The sequence below is a fragment of the Syngnathus floridae genome, chromosome 2, assembly GCF_059516105.1.
Source record: "Syngnathus floridae isolate MCC-2025c chromosome 2, RoL_Sflo_1.0, whole genome shotgun sequence".
NCBI lineage: Eukaryota > Metazoa > Chordata > Actinopteri > Syngnathiformes > Syngnathidae > Syngnathus > Syngnathus floridae.
Genome location: NC_142414.1, coordinates 8421840 through 8436527, shown reverse-complemented (window position 1 = coordinate 8436527; position 14688 = coordinate 8421840). Strand labels below are relative to the sequence as shown.

General features: G+C 48.6%; 2 protein-coding genes across 4 annotated transcripts; one reads left to right on the top strand and one right to left on the bottom strand.

The window, feature by feature from the left end:
* Positions 1–410: 410 nt before the first annotated feature.
* Positions 411–3257, bottom strand: orc4 (origin recognition complex, subunit 4). Its single transcript, XM_088368026.1, has 14 exons — positions 3106–3257; positions 2619–2685; positions 2470–2546; positions 2304–2394; positions 2150–2225; positions 1996–2081; positions 1858–1906; positions 1642–1793; positions 1375–1548; positions 1209–1295; positions 1020–1128; positions 847–942; positions 724–791; positions 411–650 (listed from the first exon to the last, which is right to left on the bottom strand). The coding sequence occupies exons 1-14, from the start codon at positions 3117–3119 to the stop codon at positions 468–470; spliced, it is 1329 nt and encodes a 442-aa protein (XP_088224152.1). The 5' UTR covers positions 3120–3257; the 3' UTR covers positions 411–467.
* A 1050-nt stretch (positions 3258–4307) lies between these two features.
* On the top strand, positions 4308–14367 carry mbd5 (methyl-CpG binding domain protein 5). 3 transcript variants are annotated; one of them, XM_088368927.1, is made up of 11 exons: positions 4308–4449; positions 6294–6510; positions 6588–6802; positions 7827–7929; positions 8148–8319; positions 8401–10674; positions 12371–12540; positions 12613–13644; positions 13728–13801; positions 13881–13959; positions 14027–14367. In XM_088368927.1, exons 3-11 carry the CDS (start codon positions 6693–6695, stop codon positions 14087–14089), a joined length of 4077 nt encoding a protein of 1358 aa, XP_088225053.1. In that variant the 5' UTR covers positions 4308–4449; positions 6294–6510; positions 6588–6692; the 3' UTR covers positions 14090–14367. The 3 variants fall into 3 exon arrangements, with proteins under 3 accessions (XP_088225053.1, XP_088225052.1, XP_088225051.1); XM_088368926.1 differs by having other exon boundaries at positions 12610–13644; positions 13884–13959; XM_088368925.1 differs by having other exon boundaries at positions 12610–13644.
* The last annotated feature ends 321 nt before the right edge of the window (positions 14368–14688 follow it).

The window sequence follows — 14688 nt, the reverse complement described above, 5'->3', positions numbered from 1 at the left end:
TCTAATAATTTGACTTATCTGTTGCCCAATGATATGTACAAATTATTCAAAAACAGCCCTCAGCACATGATACAGTTCAATGAATTGAAAGTACAACCGTAAAAAAAATATTTGTTATTTCAGAATTAGAAAACCACATGGTTAGCATTAGCATAATGGAGTCCTTTTTGCCGAGTTGAGTTCCTCACTTTCTCTTCGTCGAACTGGCTAAAAAGGTTTTACAAACATTTTGACAGCAAAATTAACACTATATATTTTTATGATCAAATATTTAATCACTGGATAATACCAGACAAAATTGTGCCAAAGATTTTAAGTTATATTTGATATGCAAGTTTATCATCAAGAGGGAGGGGTGAGGAGGGGGGAGCAATTTTAGTTTTAAAAAAAAAAGCGACTACTTCTAACTGTTGCATTGAAAAAAATAATACTTTTATTATTGTAGAAAATAGTACATCAATAAAATCCTAAGCGAAGGCAGACATGCCCCACTGTTTGATATCTGTGGGGCATTGTGGATATTTATGCAGAGCCTCAATGATCTGACTGCTGTCCAGCATGAGTTTCATCAACTGGTATTCCCGCTGAGTTTTGGCCGAAGATCCGTCCACAGGTCGGATCAACTCCAGCTGCTGCAGATGCTCGAAAGCCTGCGGGAGCAAAAAAAAAAAAAAGCTGAAAATACTTTCCCAGGTGAAAAAAGCTTGAAAGTTTGTCCGCCACCTTGATGACAACAGGCTGCTCAAAGTTGTACATGGAGTTGGACTTTCTCTGGAGGAACTTCTTAAACTCTGAAAATAGAAAAGGGTCAAAAAGATGACATCCCATGGTATGTTAATTGCATACCGTTGTAAACCATCTGGAAGTTGAAGGGCTCTCCTCCGTAGACGTCGTTGAGGTGTTTCATGGAAATGACCAAGCACAGCTCTAGGATGGAAAGACCTGAAGGAACGCAAGATGTACAGTGAACCCGTGTGGACCAAAAGGTCATACTCCAAGAATTCTGTCGTGTATTTCACCATGAAGCATGTTGGATGTGGAATCGCTGAAGCACATTCTGCTGGCTTCCAGTACGTCGGCAGGCTTGATGATGGGATTTACTGGAGAGATGCGACTCAAGCACAACATCTGGAAGGAAAAGATAGTCGCTCATTCATCTTGGAGAAGACATGTTGGAGGTTCTGGAGATTGAGTGACGATTCCCTCACCAGTAGCATGCGCAAAGAACGAAAGTCTGTACTGAAATTAAAATGTCTCCGTAATATCTCCTCCACTGATTTGTCTTCACAAAGACTCTGGAGGGAAAAAAAAAAAAGACACGAGCGCGGTTACGAGACTAATTTTGTCCGAGTCGCCGTTACCCATTGTCCTTGCCTGCACGCCGCTGTTCCAGTCTTCAGCGAAGCTCCTGTCGGGAAAGTCGTCGGGAAGGCTGAGCTGGGATGCGACTCGCTCCTGGTACTGAGAGAAGCTCAGGTTGCTCAGCATGTGGATCTGACGATGGGAAAAGCGCGATTTCACCCGCTTCTCCAGCAACTCCAGGACATCCTGCGAACCACCACAAACACCTCCGCTACTTCAAAGTTTTGATCAAAACCAAACCAAATCAATCCATGCAAAGTTGACAGGAGGACAACTGACCAGCCTGCAGGTGAGCCCGACCACAGCGACCGGCGCCTGGGCCGACTGAGACACATCCAACAAGTTGTAGAGCAGAGTTTGGTTCTTGTGGTGAGCAAAGAGATCAAACTCATCCAGGACGAACAAGATTGGACGAGTACTGCTGCGGTCGCCTGAGTATAAACTCGTGTCAGAACCAAAATGGAGAAAACAACGTCACGGATTTCTAAATCTGACCTTTCTTGAGTGCCTCCAACAGGAAGACCAAGTTCTCCGCAAAGCTCCCCTGGAACACATTATTTCGGAAGCCCTTCTCATTAATTGGTAACAACTAGAACAACTGACTTTTTTTAAGTGAATTGTGACGACACTCACAAATACTTTGTCGCCGACAACATTTTCCAGGTTGAGTTGTCGTGTTATTTCTTTCAGGGCTATTCTGTCGTCAGTCTGCAGGAGGCCTGAGCGAATGGACAAGAGATGCGTTGAACTGGATTGCGACGTGGAAGAGCACACTAGGATGACATACCGTTGAGATGGACCTGCAGGAGGTTCTTCTTTACTTCCTTTTCCTGCAGCAGGTCTCTTAACACGCACTTGAGGAGCTGCGGACAGAAGGACACCGCCAGATTGCACCACGCTGAGATGAAAGAAGCTCATTGGCAGTGCTTAGGTGATCTGACCACAGTTTTTCCGGATCCCCTGGGACCTATGATGAGCGCAGAGTTGCTTTCACCATGGATGGCGGTTCGCTGGAGTAACCCCAGGAGGTGTCTGACGGGAAAAGAGGAATCCTCTGTGAGTAAATTCATTGAACAAAACAACAGTCTGGACTCAGAGCTTGCTTACTTGTGTTGGGCCTCTGATGCCTCAAGCGTGCTGGGAAGCTGATCATGGCAAAATCGCTCTCTCAGACATTTGTGAAGCTGTCAATGAAAATAAGAGTCAGTCGCTCTGGCAAAAAATCAGAAACCATACCAGAAAGAAAGTCAACAAACCTGTGTGATACATTCGTTGATTGGCTTTGGAACACTTTTGGCTTTTCGTTTACTCATGATCGCCTGACTGTAAGGAATTTGTCAAAGGGTAAAAAAAAAAAAAAAAAAAATGAAGTAGTCAACTGACAAAGTGTGCGCTTTCAGAATAATGACAGATATGATTTAACGGAACCTTCCATGCAATGAGATGGTTCAGATCAGAATCAGTCATACTGTTGAAAAATAAAAATTATTTATATTTAAAACTTTGTTTTACTTTTGTATCTAATGTAATAATTTTCATTATTATTCTACAAAAATCTGAAATAGTTAAATTCAGTGACAAAATATTTCGTTAGTTCCCACCACTTTTTGGTGTTTAATTTCAATTAAGCACAATTTGATCCTACAGAATATCAGGAAGAACACTGGCTGCACAATTTAAATAATTTCATGTTAATTTACACATGGACAAATGTCTTATTACGCTACTTCAAACTGAACGCACTTGTGGTGCCACATCCGGACTCGATCGCGTTTATCCTATTTAACCTATCTCATACCACATTCACACTGCTTCACCCCAAATCTGTCGACAAATCCCGAATCCCAAATAGTGACTCGCTGTTGCAGAGTAAAAACAAACCTTCGCGGCAGAAAAAAAAAAAAAATAGACACGTCCCTGTATTTCCGGCTGGTTACTGCAGTTCCGTTGTTGTCGTCGCTGATTGGCTGCGAATCCTCACTCTGACGTCTCGCCGCCCACTTAAAAATATAACACATAAATAAATGAAATTTGTACCATAAATGCTTTTAAAAATATATGTAGAAATTCCCAGGATTACCATAAAATAAGTATGAATTCCTTTTGGTACGTTATCATGAAAGCTACATTTAGTTTTGCTTATCATGAGATCTACAATTAGTTTTGCCACACGAGGGCGCTGTGATAAATGCTTTCGACTACAAGAAACCAACACCACTTGTAGTTCTCATCATGTCCACACGATAGCGCAAATCAACCCTATTGAAATAAGGGATTGGGGTCACCAACCTTTTTGTAACCGAGATCAACTTCTGTTCTTGGGTACTGATTAATGTGAATGTTTGATACACACCCAGCGCAAAATACTTTCAATAATGTTATTAATAACATCTCATTTATGTAACGAATTTCATAATAACAATTTCTAAAAAAAAATAATGAAGAAACAGAACAACAGTTTGTGTATTTATTTCTGCATATATTTATTCATTTATTTATGAATACAAATTTCTGACTGTTCGCCTTTTCAATAAACCAGTGTGGTTCTTTGGGGGCTGGTGCCCATAGGCAACACTAAATATATTCATGCGCTGAGGGAAATTGGGTTGTCACAAATATCAATATTCACAATGACGCCATAAAAGGACAGCCATCAACAGCAATATAATAATAACAATAATAATAATAATAATAATAATAATAATAATAATAATAATAATAATAACACTTGATTTAAAACGGTTACCACAGTTAATACAAATGTTATTAGCTCTATGAGATTATTTTTTGTGTGTTTTTATGTTTATTTGTAATATTTCGAGGAAGGCTATTCATGTCAGACAGATAGCAAAGAGCGTGTTGGGCCTTTGGGGGAGCATCAGCTCTCCTGTGTGCTGGCTGTCGCCAACACGCATGCGCAGTCGGGCTCTCCATCATTTCCAATATCCCAGTGTAGGAGAAGCAGCAGAGGCAGATAGAACTAATGGGTAGGTAGGTTTCCTTTTCTCCCCTCCTTAAGATCTGAAAGAGCCCTTGCTTGGACTATTCGCCGTTCTATCGCCAATGTGCATTCACTGTGGTACTCGGGTAAGAACCAGAGTGTTACGCGGAGATTGGACGAGGGTATTACAAGCGTTGTAGCTGAAAGAGTCTCCTGTGTGTCTGCAGACGCAAAGGCTTTGCACGGCTAGCTAACGCTAGCTAGTCGGGCCTAGCCGTGGCCTTGCGTTGGCCCCTTGGCTCGAAAACCGTCGAGGGCTAAACTACGCTCCACTTCGACATTTTCGCGTCGGTATGAAACACTGGCGTACCCCCGTTGTAGCCCGGCTCCGGCTCTCCCAAGGGAAGCGTCGTGGACGGTGTCCAGTGTGGTCGCGGTGCCTTTTGGTTTCAACGAGCAGTCGTTGGCTAACTAACGGTAGCCAGACAGCTGACGCTTGGTATGCTAACCTCCAGCTAGCCGAGTAGTGACCACTGCATCGCCCGCTCGGGTTTTGTTGACACCGTCACTCGTTCGTTCCTCCTGATCCTAGGCTGAACGGATCACTGCACCCGAAGGTAGTTCGGATAATCAGAAGGTCTGCTTGTGTTGTTAATGGCAACACTTGGCTGGCTAATGCTAAATTGCTAAGTGAGAATCTTTTGGTCCCGATTGCTGGTTAACGAAAGATTCTTTGGCGTCGTTCACCTGTCGTAGGAGAGTTGATTCCTAAACTCTCGTGTTTGCAGCCAAATATAAAGTGAGCTATGATGCTCGCCTCGTCACCTGGCTTGCTCCGATCACTTGTCAAGATGATGAGCGTCTGTCTCACTGACAACATTGAACCACTCGACGCACGTTTGACTAGGCTTACTATTGGAACTATTGAATCTTTCCAGTAATCACTACTGAAAATTCCAGCAAGCACTTAAGTGAGAAAAACATGTGTCTTGGTTAAAGACTAATAATGGATACACAAGAAAAACTCAGAGATTTTTTTTTTTTATTTGTTAATCAGCAGATTTTTTAATTTACAATTCGTTGCTTTCGCATCACCATGCTTAAGGCTGTTACTATCATCTTTGGTAACCATCTAATTGTGCATTCAATTTGTTCAGCCAAGCCTGCAGTGATTTGCTTAAAAAGACGAGAAATACAATTTGTATTACTATTGCAAAATAACATTACAACACAACATTTCCTGTATGAAGTCACATTGTAGTCACCGATTGCAATAAACGAGGCACAAATTCAAGATTAGTCATAACTAACTAACGTCATACGAGTAAGGTACGTTAAAGTTGATCTCATATTGGTTTGTGTAGCATTCATTTTGTTGCTCTTGTAGTGTGCCCGGGCCAATTTATAACACTTAATCATTACATTAATGGCATTTTTTGTACAAACAAATAAATAATTCCTTGAGGCAGCCAAAATTCTTGGATCTTTTTTTTTTTTTTTTTTTTGTGAGGGGGTGGGGGTACTGTAAATGTTTTCACCCCTATTTTTTAATCTAAGGTAACACCACTTAGCCCAGCTCTTGGAGGCCATAATATTCCAAACTCGAAGAGTGCAATTCAGAAAGTTGAGTGTTTTGTTGAATGATTTCTCGCAAAACCATTTTTTTGGTTTTCTTCATTGAAAGCTTCAAATGAGAATTTGAATGTGGTGGTGCTTCCTCTGATCGATGGCTGCCACGCATACTGCTTCACCCCCCCCCCCCCCCCCCCTTTCCGTAGTTGTATTGCTGGCTTTGCTGCCAGCCAGCCACTCCAGTTATGAGTCAGCAGCAGCAATGCTTGCAAGGATGCTTTGTCACTGGCAGACTCAAATAAGCAGCTCGGCACAGGAGGCAGAAAACATCCAATGCGAATTGTCTGTTTTTCCCCAAATTTCAAAATGTTACATTTTCTCCCTGTCTAATTGCTATACACTTGTTTGACCCATACAGGAAGCGTGGGAATATCACCACCCAGCTGCGTCTGGGAAACAACATGTTGAATTCATCCCGCTTGCTCATCTGACACAAAGGACAAATGGTAGCAAAAAGTTAAGCCGAAGGTGTGCGCGTGTGGAGCGCACCCGTTCCCGACCCTCTTCCTGAGTGGGATGGCAGTAATGGAGCTCTGTGTGGCAATCAGCACCGCGGCCATGAAGCAACTAAAAGGGTAGGGTCAACCTACCCGACCGTTCCCACCCGGCCTCGCCCCCGCCCTGCCCCACCCTCAAGAGTGCTATTCCGTAGCCGCCCTGCCGACTGTTGGAAGACGAAGATGGCGTGCGTCGTCGAGACTCCGCTGGATGTCTGACAGAAGTAGCGGTGAGGTGTGAGCGCAAATCCACTTGAGCAATGAATGGCGGAAAGGACTGTGAGGCGGGCGAGGAGAGGCAGGCCGCCCCTGTCCAAGTCCCCATCGGCTGGCAGCGCGTGAGGGAGCACGGCGGCATCTTGTATGTCAGGTAGGAGACGCACGCGGCTTCTGGGCAAACTGGACACGTCAGCAACGGAAATTTGCTATGAGAAAGATATCAGGGTTTTTTTCTTGTTTAAGGTCTCGTTATTTGATTGGTGTGGTGATGATAAAATATATAATTAAAAAAAATCAAATAAAAATTATAAAATGATAAAATCTGATTTTTTTAGGGTCTTGTTGATTGGTGTGATGATAAAATTCATAATTAGTGTCATTAATTGTTATAATAATGAGCAAATTAAACAAAATAAAATGAAAAATAAAATGTGTAAAAATAATATACATAATAGTAATATTGGTGTGATGATAAAATTCATAATTAGTGTCATTAATTGTTATAATAATGAAAAAATTAAACAAACTAAAATGTGTAAAAATAAAATGTGTAAAAATAATATACATAAATAATAGTAATATTGTACATGAGTAATAAAAAATATATATATATATGTATATAAATAAGGATTACCTGCCCCGCATTTCAGTATCTAAATGAATCCGCTTTTGTTATGTCTTTTTTTTTTTTCTCTCTATCCATGTTTTGGTGAGGTTCATGGTGGCTGTTTGGGGTTGTTTGGAATTTGGAGATTGCACATCTCAGTTTTGACCACATTTGAAAGCAGTCCTAATCCACCCAGATGGCACACGGCCCGATGGTGTCGGGTTGTGTCTTCTTAATGCACACTCTGCGCTCATCACAATGAGCGCAACAGTTGGTTAAGTGTCAAGTTTATTTTTAGTATTGGAAAGAATCCCACCGACGTCTTTGACCGTGGCCTGAAACTGTCACCGTGCGCATGCACACAAACGCTCAGAATGTTTTTTTTTTGCGTTGCGTAAACAGCCCAACTCGTTTTGCGTTAATGTGACTCGTCGCTTCATTCAGATGCACAAATTCAAACATTGACAATCTCGCACTGGTTGTTCTTTTAACATTTTCTTCAGTTTTCTGCACCAACACCTTGAGTGGCATGTCCTGAATCTGATTTCTCCATCTTTTCCGTGTGCAGTCCCAGTGGCTCTGTGCTCTCCAGTTTGGATCAGGTGAAGAACTACCTTCTGACGGACGGGACCTGCAAATGTGGTCTGGAATGCCCGCTCGTCCTCCACAAGGTAGCAAACCCGCAACCTATTCTTCCACATTCAATTAAAAACATGCATATAAAAGTAAAATGTCTCATAACATCTTTTACGTCGTGTCATTGTCGAATCAAATTTCTGGTGCTTGAATGTGAAAATTGTAATCCGTCCCATCATTTCCCGCAATTCGACACAAAACTATCACAGCTGTGAAATCTTACTCTGACATAATCAGATGATCGATTCCTCAGGTGTTCAACTTTGACCCGGGGGCCATGGTCAAGCAGAGGACAGCGGAGGACGTCAAGTCGGACGAGGACGTCACCAAGCTGTGTATTCACAAGAGGAAACTTCTGGCTGTGGCTACGCTGCACAAGAGCATGGAGAGTCACCCTCCTCTCACTCTGAGCGGCCCTGTCGGAGGTACGTGCGTACGTCTTCAACGTGGCCGAGGGAAGACGCGCGAGCGGCTTCAAACTGAACCGTGCTTTGTTTGGCCTCAAGGTACGCCGGCGGTGTCGCATTCTGCGAGTCATCGAGCAATAAGGACGGTAGCCCACGATGTCCTGGTTAACGCCGCCGGGCCAGACTGCAAGAATCCTTACAAGATGGCAATGGCAGCCGGCCACCAGCAGCAGATGTTTCCACCTCAGGAGATGGGCGGAGGGCAGCAGGCGGAGCTCTCCGCCGTCTACTCCAGGCTGCAGAGGTTGCCCGGCGGCGACCCGGGCCCCAAATCCCCTTACCGGCTCGGCTACGGAGGCATGTTGAGCCCACCCATCTCCGGCACCAAACATTGCGGCGATGGCTCGCAGTCGCCCCGCGCGGACACGCTGGCTAGCCCGGAGGCCTTTCAAAGAAGCAGTTCTTGCGCATTTCCGGGCGCCGGCAGTCCCAGCTCGGCTTCCATCCACGGCAACTCCAGAACGCCTCTTTCCCCACCGAGCATGATGCTCCACGGCTCCCCTGCGAGCCAAGCAGCCTGTGCCATGGCGAGAAGGACTAGCACGCCGCTCTCGCCCACAGCCACTGCCAAAAGCCCCGTCATGAACAATATGCCCCGCGGGAACTTTCCCTATGCCATGGACGTGCCCGCTGCAGCCTTCCACCATAAAGCGCATGCCGTACCGCCACCTCCGCCTCCTCCCTCTGTGCCACCCTCCTGCGTCCTGCAAAAGAGGCAATTGACGTCTGAAAAAGACCCCTTGGGTATCCTGGACCCGATCCCCAGCAAGGCTCCTAGCCAGCCCCCAGCCAACGCCCCAAACTTCCAGCCTAACATCCACACTCAGGTATCAATGATGAATGTAAACATCCCCCCTCCTGCCATTGTCCCTTTGCCAAGTAACTTACCTTTGCCCACCGTCAAGCCCGGGCCCGTGGGCCACGGCGGCCAAGTTCCTAGGACTCAACAGAGCGCTCCGGCTTCGTCCGTGCCGCCGTCCCCGGTCACCTCCCCGGTTCACATGGCGGGATCGGCCCTGGGGCGAGCGGAAGCTTCACCCCATCGCTCGCGCTCGTCGTCAACCTCCTCCGAGCACGGAAACTTTGCCGTGCCGTCGGGGCATCAGGCCGCATGCGGCGCACTGAAGGTCCCCCCTCGGTCCCCGAGATCGGCCATGGGCTCTCCCCGGCCGGCTATGCCCCCCAGCCCTTCCGGCAACAGGAATGACTCCATCCATCAGTACAGAGATCCCCAGCTGCTTGGCGCTCTTCAGCACAACAACGCCACCACCGCCACGTATTCGCCCACCTCCTCCTCTTCCTCCTTGCCCTCACCTAGCGCTTCCCAGAAGGGCCAGGCAGGACTGCTGAGGATGCCCCTCAACCAGATTCTCAACCAACAGAATGCTGCCTCCTTCCCAGCCAGCAGCCTCCTGTCAGCAGCAGCCAAAGCACAGCTAGCACATCAAAACAAACACGGCACTACCGGTGCGGCAGCGGCGGCAGCGGCTGCTCTAGCGGGCGGCGGGGCAAACGGAGGCAGCGGGCACCCCGGCTCCACCAGCGCTCATCCCGGCCTGGAAGGACACAGCACTTTAAACTCCATGCTCCCGCCAAACTTCACCATGCTGCTCAACTGCCCCGAGGGTCAGAGCGGTCGAGCGGCTCTCCGAGACAAACTGATGGCTCAGCAGAGGGACCCCATACGCAAACGAAGGCAACCGTCGGGCAACGCCTCGGTCAACCACGACGCCAACATGGGCTACGGTACGCTCAGCAAAGCTAACATGGGGGGGCCGCAGATGGCAGCAGAGCAGGCACGAAAGGCTGCTCGTCTCGGAAACCTCCCACCCAACGCCTCCATGGCCCAACTCCTCCAGTCCATGAGCAGCCAGAGCTCCCACAACATGGGCCACCACCCAGGACCGTCTCCTCAAGTAGCCGCTCAGCTCCACTACAACGACTCCACGGCCAAGGTCCCCCAGCAGAACGTCATGGGCCAGCAGAGGCCTCGGGTCCAAGTGGACGGCATGCAGAATTGTCCCGGCATGGACGCCGCGGGAAGTCACTTGGTCTCGCGGCCGGGTCAGTTTCCCGACATGATGTCCCAGATGAAAGCCCCCGCCTTAAATAACTGCGGGCCTCGGGGTCCCACCGGTGGACTCGTAGCCCCCGACGGCACGCCGCTCGGACGCCCGCACACCAATCCCCCGCCGCTATCCCATTCCGGGCCTCACCCCTCGCAGCACAACCTCCATCATAGCGTAGGACAGACTAACATGGCGGTGATGGCGACCGGAGATGGAAGTTGTACAAAGAACATGTCTGACACAGGTGAGAAACAACAAGCGTTGATATTTTATCGCCACACGCCTGCCTTGATGTCATCTTACGTAACAGTGTCTCTGCATCCCCAATGACAGTCAAATGTGTTTTGAGACTTTGAGTCAGGATCAACAAAAAAAAGATTTAGCTGTGTCATTCACGCCGCGGCGGAGCTAATGAGTAGGCCAAATGTCAGTGGGGGCTAATCGTCACCCAGCCCGGATTTCTCCTCGTTGATATTCGCGTGCTTGTCGACCAAGAAACAGATGGAAACAAGAGCTGCATCATGCTTTGAGCAAAATGGCCCGAATAGGCCGCTCTATAGAGCTTCTCATGGCTGGTCGCTATAGCAACGACAGAGCCTGAATACAGAGGAGAGTAAAAACCTTGACGAGGGTTTACGCATCGCGTATGACATCGTGTAAGAAGCTCTGATCATTTGAGCGTGCGCTAATATGTATTGAATCTGTTGATGGCTTTTTTTTTTCTTGTGATCACTGCAGAACTTTGCTGCTGGCCACCTATTCTTAGTTTTTCCAGTCAAGTCATTAAAGTCCAGATGATCTTTTTTCGATATCATAAATGAAGGAGTGAGATGTGAAAGGCTTATGAGTAGTGCACTGCAAAACACCTCTATACTATTAATAAACTAATTAATTGATATTTTAGATTTAGCACCTTTTATACATCAAGGGTGAGAACCGTTTGATTTATTCTTCACTAACACTTTTTTTTTTTTTAAAGCAACACGATGGAATTAAATTGGCAGATGCAACAAAGTAGCCGGTTGATGGCAGCGTTGAAGAAATTCGCTTTTTAGCTTTAGCCTGTGTAGCCATCTGTCTCGAATGCTAGCTGGTGCACTCCGATTCCCACCCCCCAACAAATACCCCGAAGAAGTGGGGGTTCACAATGAACGTTGTAAACCCCCCCCACCCCCCCACCCCCACCCACCCAGCCGCAGACACCCCGCCACCGCGCTGACCAGCCCACCTCCCCCAGCAGGCTCAAATGGCACCGCCTGACCCTCGGCACATCCCCCTCCCCACAATCCAAACTCCCCCGACAAGCTTCCTGGCAGCGGACGGCACCACCAATCATCACTGGGTTCCCATGGTAACATCCCCCGGCAACAGCCGTCACTATATCGAAGGGGGAAGGGGGTCGGCCGTGTCGCTGCTCTTAGCGTCGTCGGGAAGGAAGAAAAGAGGCGGGGGGGAAGAAAAAAATGAACACACACAGCTGCCCTTCAGCTACACATGATGGTACCAGCTGCTCTTGCCACCGCACGCACATACGTACGCACACACGCTTGTCTTCTCGGGCTTTGTCTCGGTAACACTGCTGCTCCGTCGGGTTCATTTATATATGCGGCATGCATCCAGAACCCCCCTCCCCCCCTCCCACTTACCAGTTGTATTGCTCGACTTAGCCGCCGCTTATGTCTGTGCTCCCCCCCCAAAGGATGTGACTTAAACGCAACTTTCACCTTAAAGCAGGACCTCTCTGCTCTTCAACTGGATGTTCTCACCGGCCCGTTTGGTAGAAGGTCTCCCATCAACCAAGTTTCAACATTTTATTGAGTTGCTTCTGTCAGACGAAACAAAATGATCAAACGCACATGGTGCATTTATTGTGTTTAAGTTGAATATTATACTCCCCCCATGTGTCTGACATGTGCTCCTTGGTCTCGGTTCCTCTGCAGGAAGCTCGTCTTCCCTCGGCCCGCAGCCTCACGTCAACCGAGGACGGCTGTACATGCAGCAGGGCGGGGCCTACCAGACTCAGCAGCACTTCTCCGACAACAACCCGCCTTACGCAGACGGCGGCAATGCCAACCTTGACTCCGTGGGTTGCCGCTACCAGATGTACCAGGTGAGATGATTGCATTTGAGGTCTGCGCCACTTCGGACGTGCGATTTCACAATGTGGTCCTTTATGCAGCAGGGGATGATGGCGCACCCGCAGTTTAGCGAGGGGCAGCCGCGCCAGAGCGAATGCTTACCGGCCGGAGCCCCCGGCAGAGGCTCAGAGTCCGTGGACGCCATCTACAGGGCTGTGGTGGATGCCGCCAGTAAGGGGATGCCAGTAACCATCACCACCGCCACGATGAGCGGGAGCACACAGGCCAGCCCCGTGCCTGCCCTCAGCGCCATGAGTGCCTTCACTGCCTCCATCGGGGAGCCCGGCAAGCTCCCCCACGGGGTCGGTGCGCCGGTGCACGGGGAAGGGGAGGTTTTGTCGCAGCAGGCCAGAAGCAGGCAGCTCAGGCCGGCGGAAGGCCAAAAGAACGCCGACGCCGGCAAGAGCACCCCGGAAGCCAACGACTACTTCCGCGGAACTCCGAGGGGACAGTGGGACGGCGGCGGTTGGGGTGCAGAAGAGTTCCTAGAGTGCTCCACGCAGGTGAGGAGCAGCCCCCGCATGGAGCGTGCCGCCCCGCCCTGCGTCACCAATGGCTCCAACGACCACAGCGTGACCTTGTCCCACGGCAAGACCTACCTGGACGACGGCTACCGCTTCAGCAACTGCAGCCGGACACCCGCTAACTACAAGGAGCGTCTGGAGCAGACGGTGGAACGTTGCGCTCACATGAACGGCTCCGCCCCGCTCTTCAGCAGCCGGGGCTACGCGGACCTTCTGGGAGCCCCTCGGCAGGACTCGGCGGCCGACGACCAGTCTCCCGGCTCGTCCACGAGCCTCGAGGGCCCGCTAGCCGGCGCCAAAGACTACGGCCACTACAACGGCCACTTGAACGGGACGACGCCAAGCCCCTCGGACACCAAGAGCCTGAGCAGCGAGGAAGACCTGCGGCAGCCCGACTCGCCTTCCTCGGAGCTACTCCATTACCGCTCCGGGACCTTCAACATGGGAGAGCTGGTGTGGGGCCAGCTGAAGGGCTTCCCCCCCTGGCCGGCCAAGCTGGCGGGGGACGAACAGGTCCACGGTGCTCCCCTGCAACTGCGAGATCAGGCCAAGGTGAGTCAAAACGACGAGCATAACGCTAGCGTGATGTCTTTGTGCAGGACAAACGTTGACATTTTGTCTTGCGTCCGCCCCAGGTTGAGCCGGACAAGCTCAAAACTTTAACGCACGACTTGGAGGCGCTCGACCGAGCTGCCAAAAGAGGCTTGAAGTAAGCAACACCGTCGTCGAACGCGTCCCGCTTGGCCAAATTTCAATCACATCGTTCATACGGTGAATGTTTTCTTTAGCAGGCCGGGTAAGCTGAATAATCACTTGGAAGCTGCTATCCACGAGGCCATGAGCGAGCTGGACAAAATGTCGGGCACGGTGAGTCCACCGCCACCCCCCCTCCCCCCGAGTTTCTCCGTCACATTCTCACTCTCCGTGCCACCAGATCCCATCAAGAGATCGACAGGTGAAGATGCCCAAGCCCAAAAGGAGGAAGATCTCCAGATAGCAATGAATGTGTCCTCCTCCTCCTCGCTGCCGTCTGAGCTGTCCCAGGTGCTACACGTTGACGCTGCGTGTTCGCTCGCCGTGCCGCCGCGTCTTCACTTGACTTGCTGACTTTTGAGGTGCTGGAACGTCCAATCACCATTTTTACTCTAGTAAAAAAAAAAAAAAAAAAATAGAATGAACCATCAAAAAAGGTTGCAATTTGTCTACAGCTTTCTTGAAGTACAGTAACTATTTTTTTCTAGTATAAGACATTAAAAAGAGAGAGAGAGAGAGAGAGAGAGAGAGAGAGAGAGAGAGAGAGAGAGAGAGAGAGAAAGAAAAAAGCTCGAAGCATTACCTTACATATTTAAGACAAATAGACAGTCCAAATATTTCTGATACATTTTCATGATGTAAATAGGTAATCCCGAAATGTCCTATTATTAAGAAATGTATGTAAATATTGTAAGATGTAATGTACAAGCGTACCTAATGCACATTTTATCTTTTGTTGTACAAAAACAAAGCAGAAGTGTACCAATGTCTTGGTTTCTATCCCCTCGCGTTTGCGCGCGATCAATACACAAAACGGCTTTTATACGACAAGCGCTACGACCG

Bases quoted from the DNA above. Each gene is read 5' to 3' on its own strand.
- orc4 (XM_088368026.1), bottom strand. The intron at 1,549-1,641 runs GTCAGTTGTCCT...GGTGGTTCGCAG, and splicing joins TCGGGCTCACCTGCAGGCTG to GATGTCCTGGAGTTGCTGGA. The intron at 1,129-1,208 runs GTGAGGGAATCG...TTTTCCTTCCAG, and splicing joins GTTCTTTGCGCATGCTACTG to ATGTTGTGCTTGAGTCGCAT.
- mbd5 (XM_088368925.1), top strand. From the start codon at position 6,693: ATGAATGGCGGAAAGGACTGTGAGGCGGGCGAGGAGAGGCAGGCCGCC. The intron at 12,541-12,609 runs GTGAGATGATTG...TCCTTTATGCAG, and splicing joins GCCGCTACCAGATGTACCAG to CAGGGGATGATGGCGCACCC. The intron at 13,645-13,727 runs GTGAGTCAAAAC...CGTCCGCCCCAG, and splicing joins AACTGCGAGATCAGGCCAAG to GTTGAGCCGGACAAGCTCAA.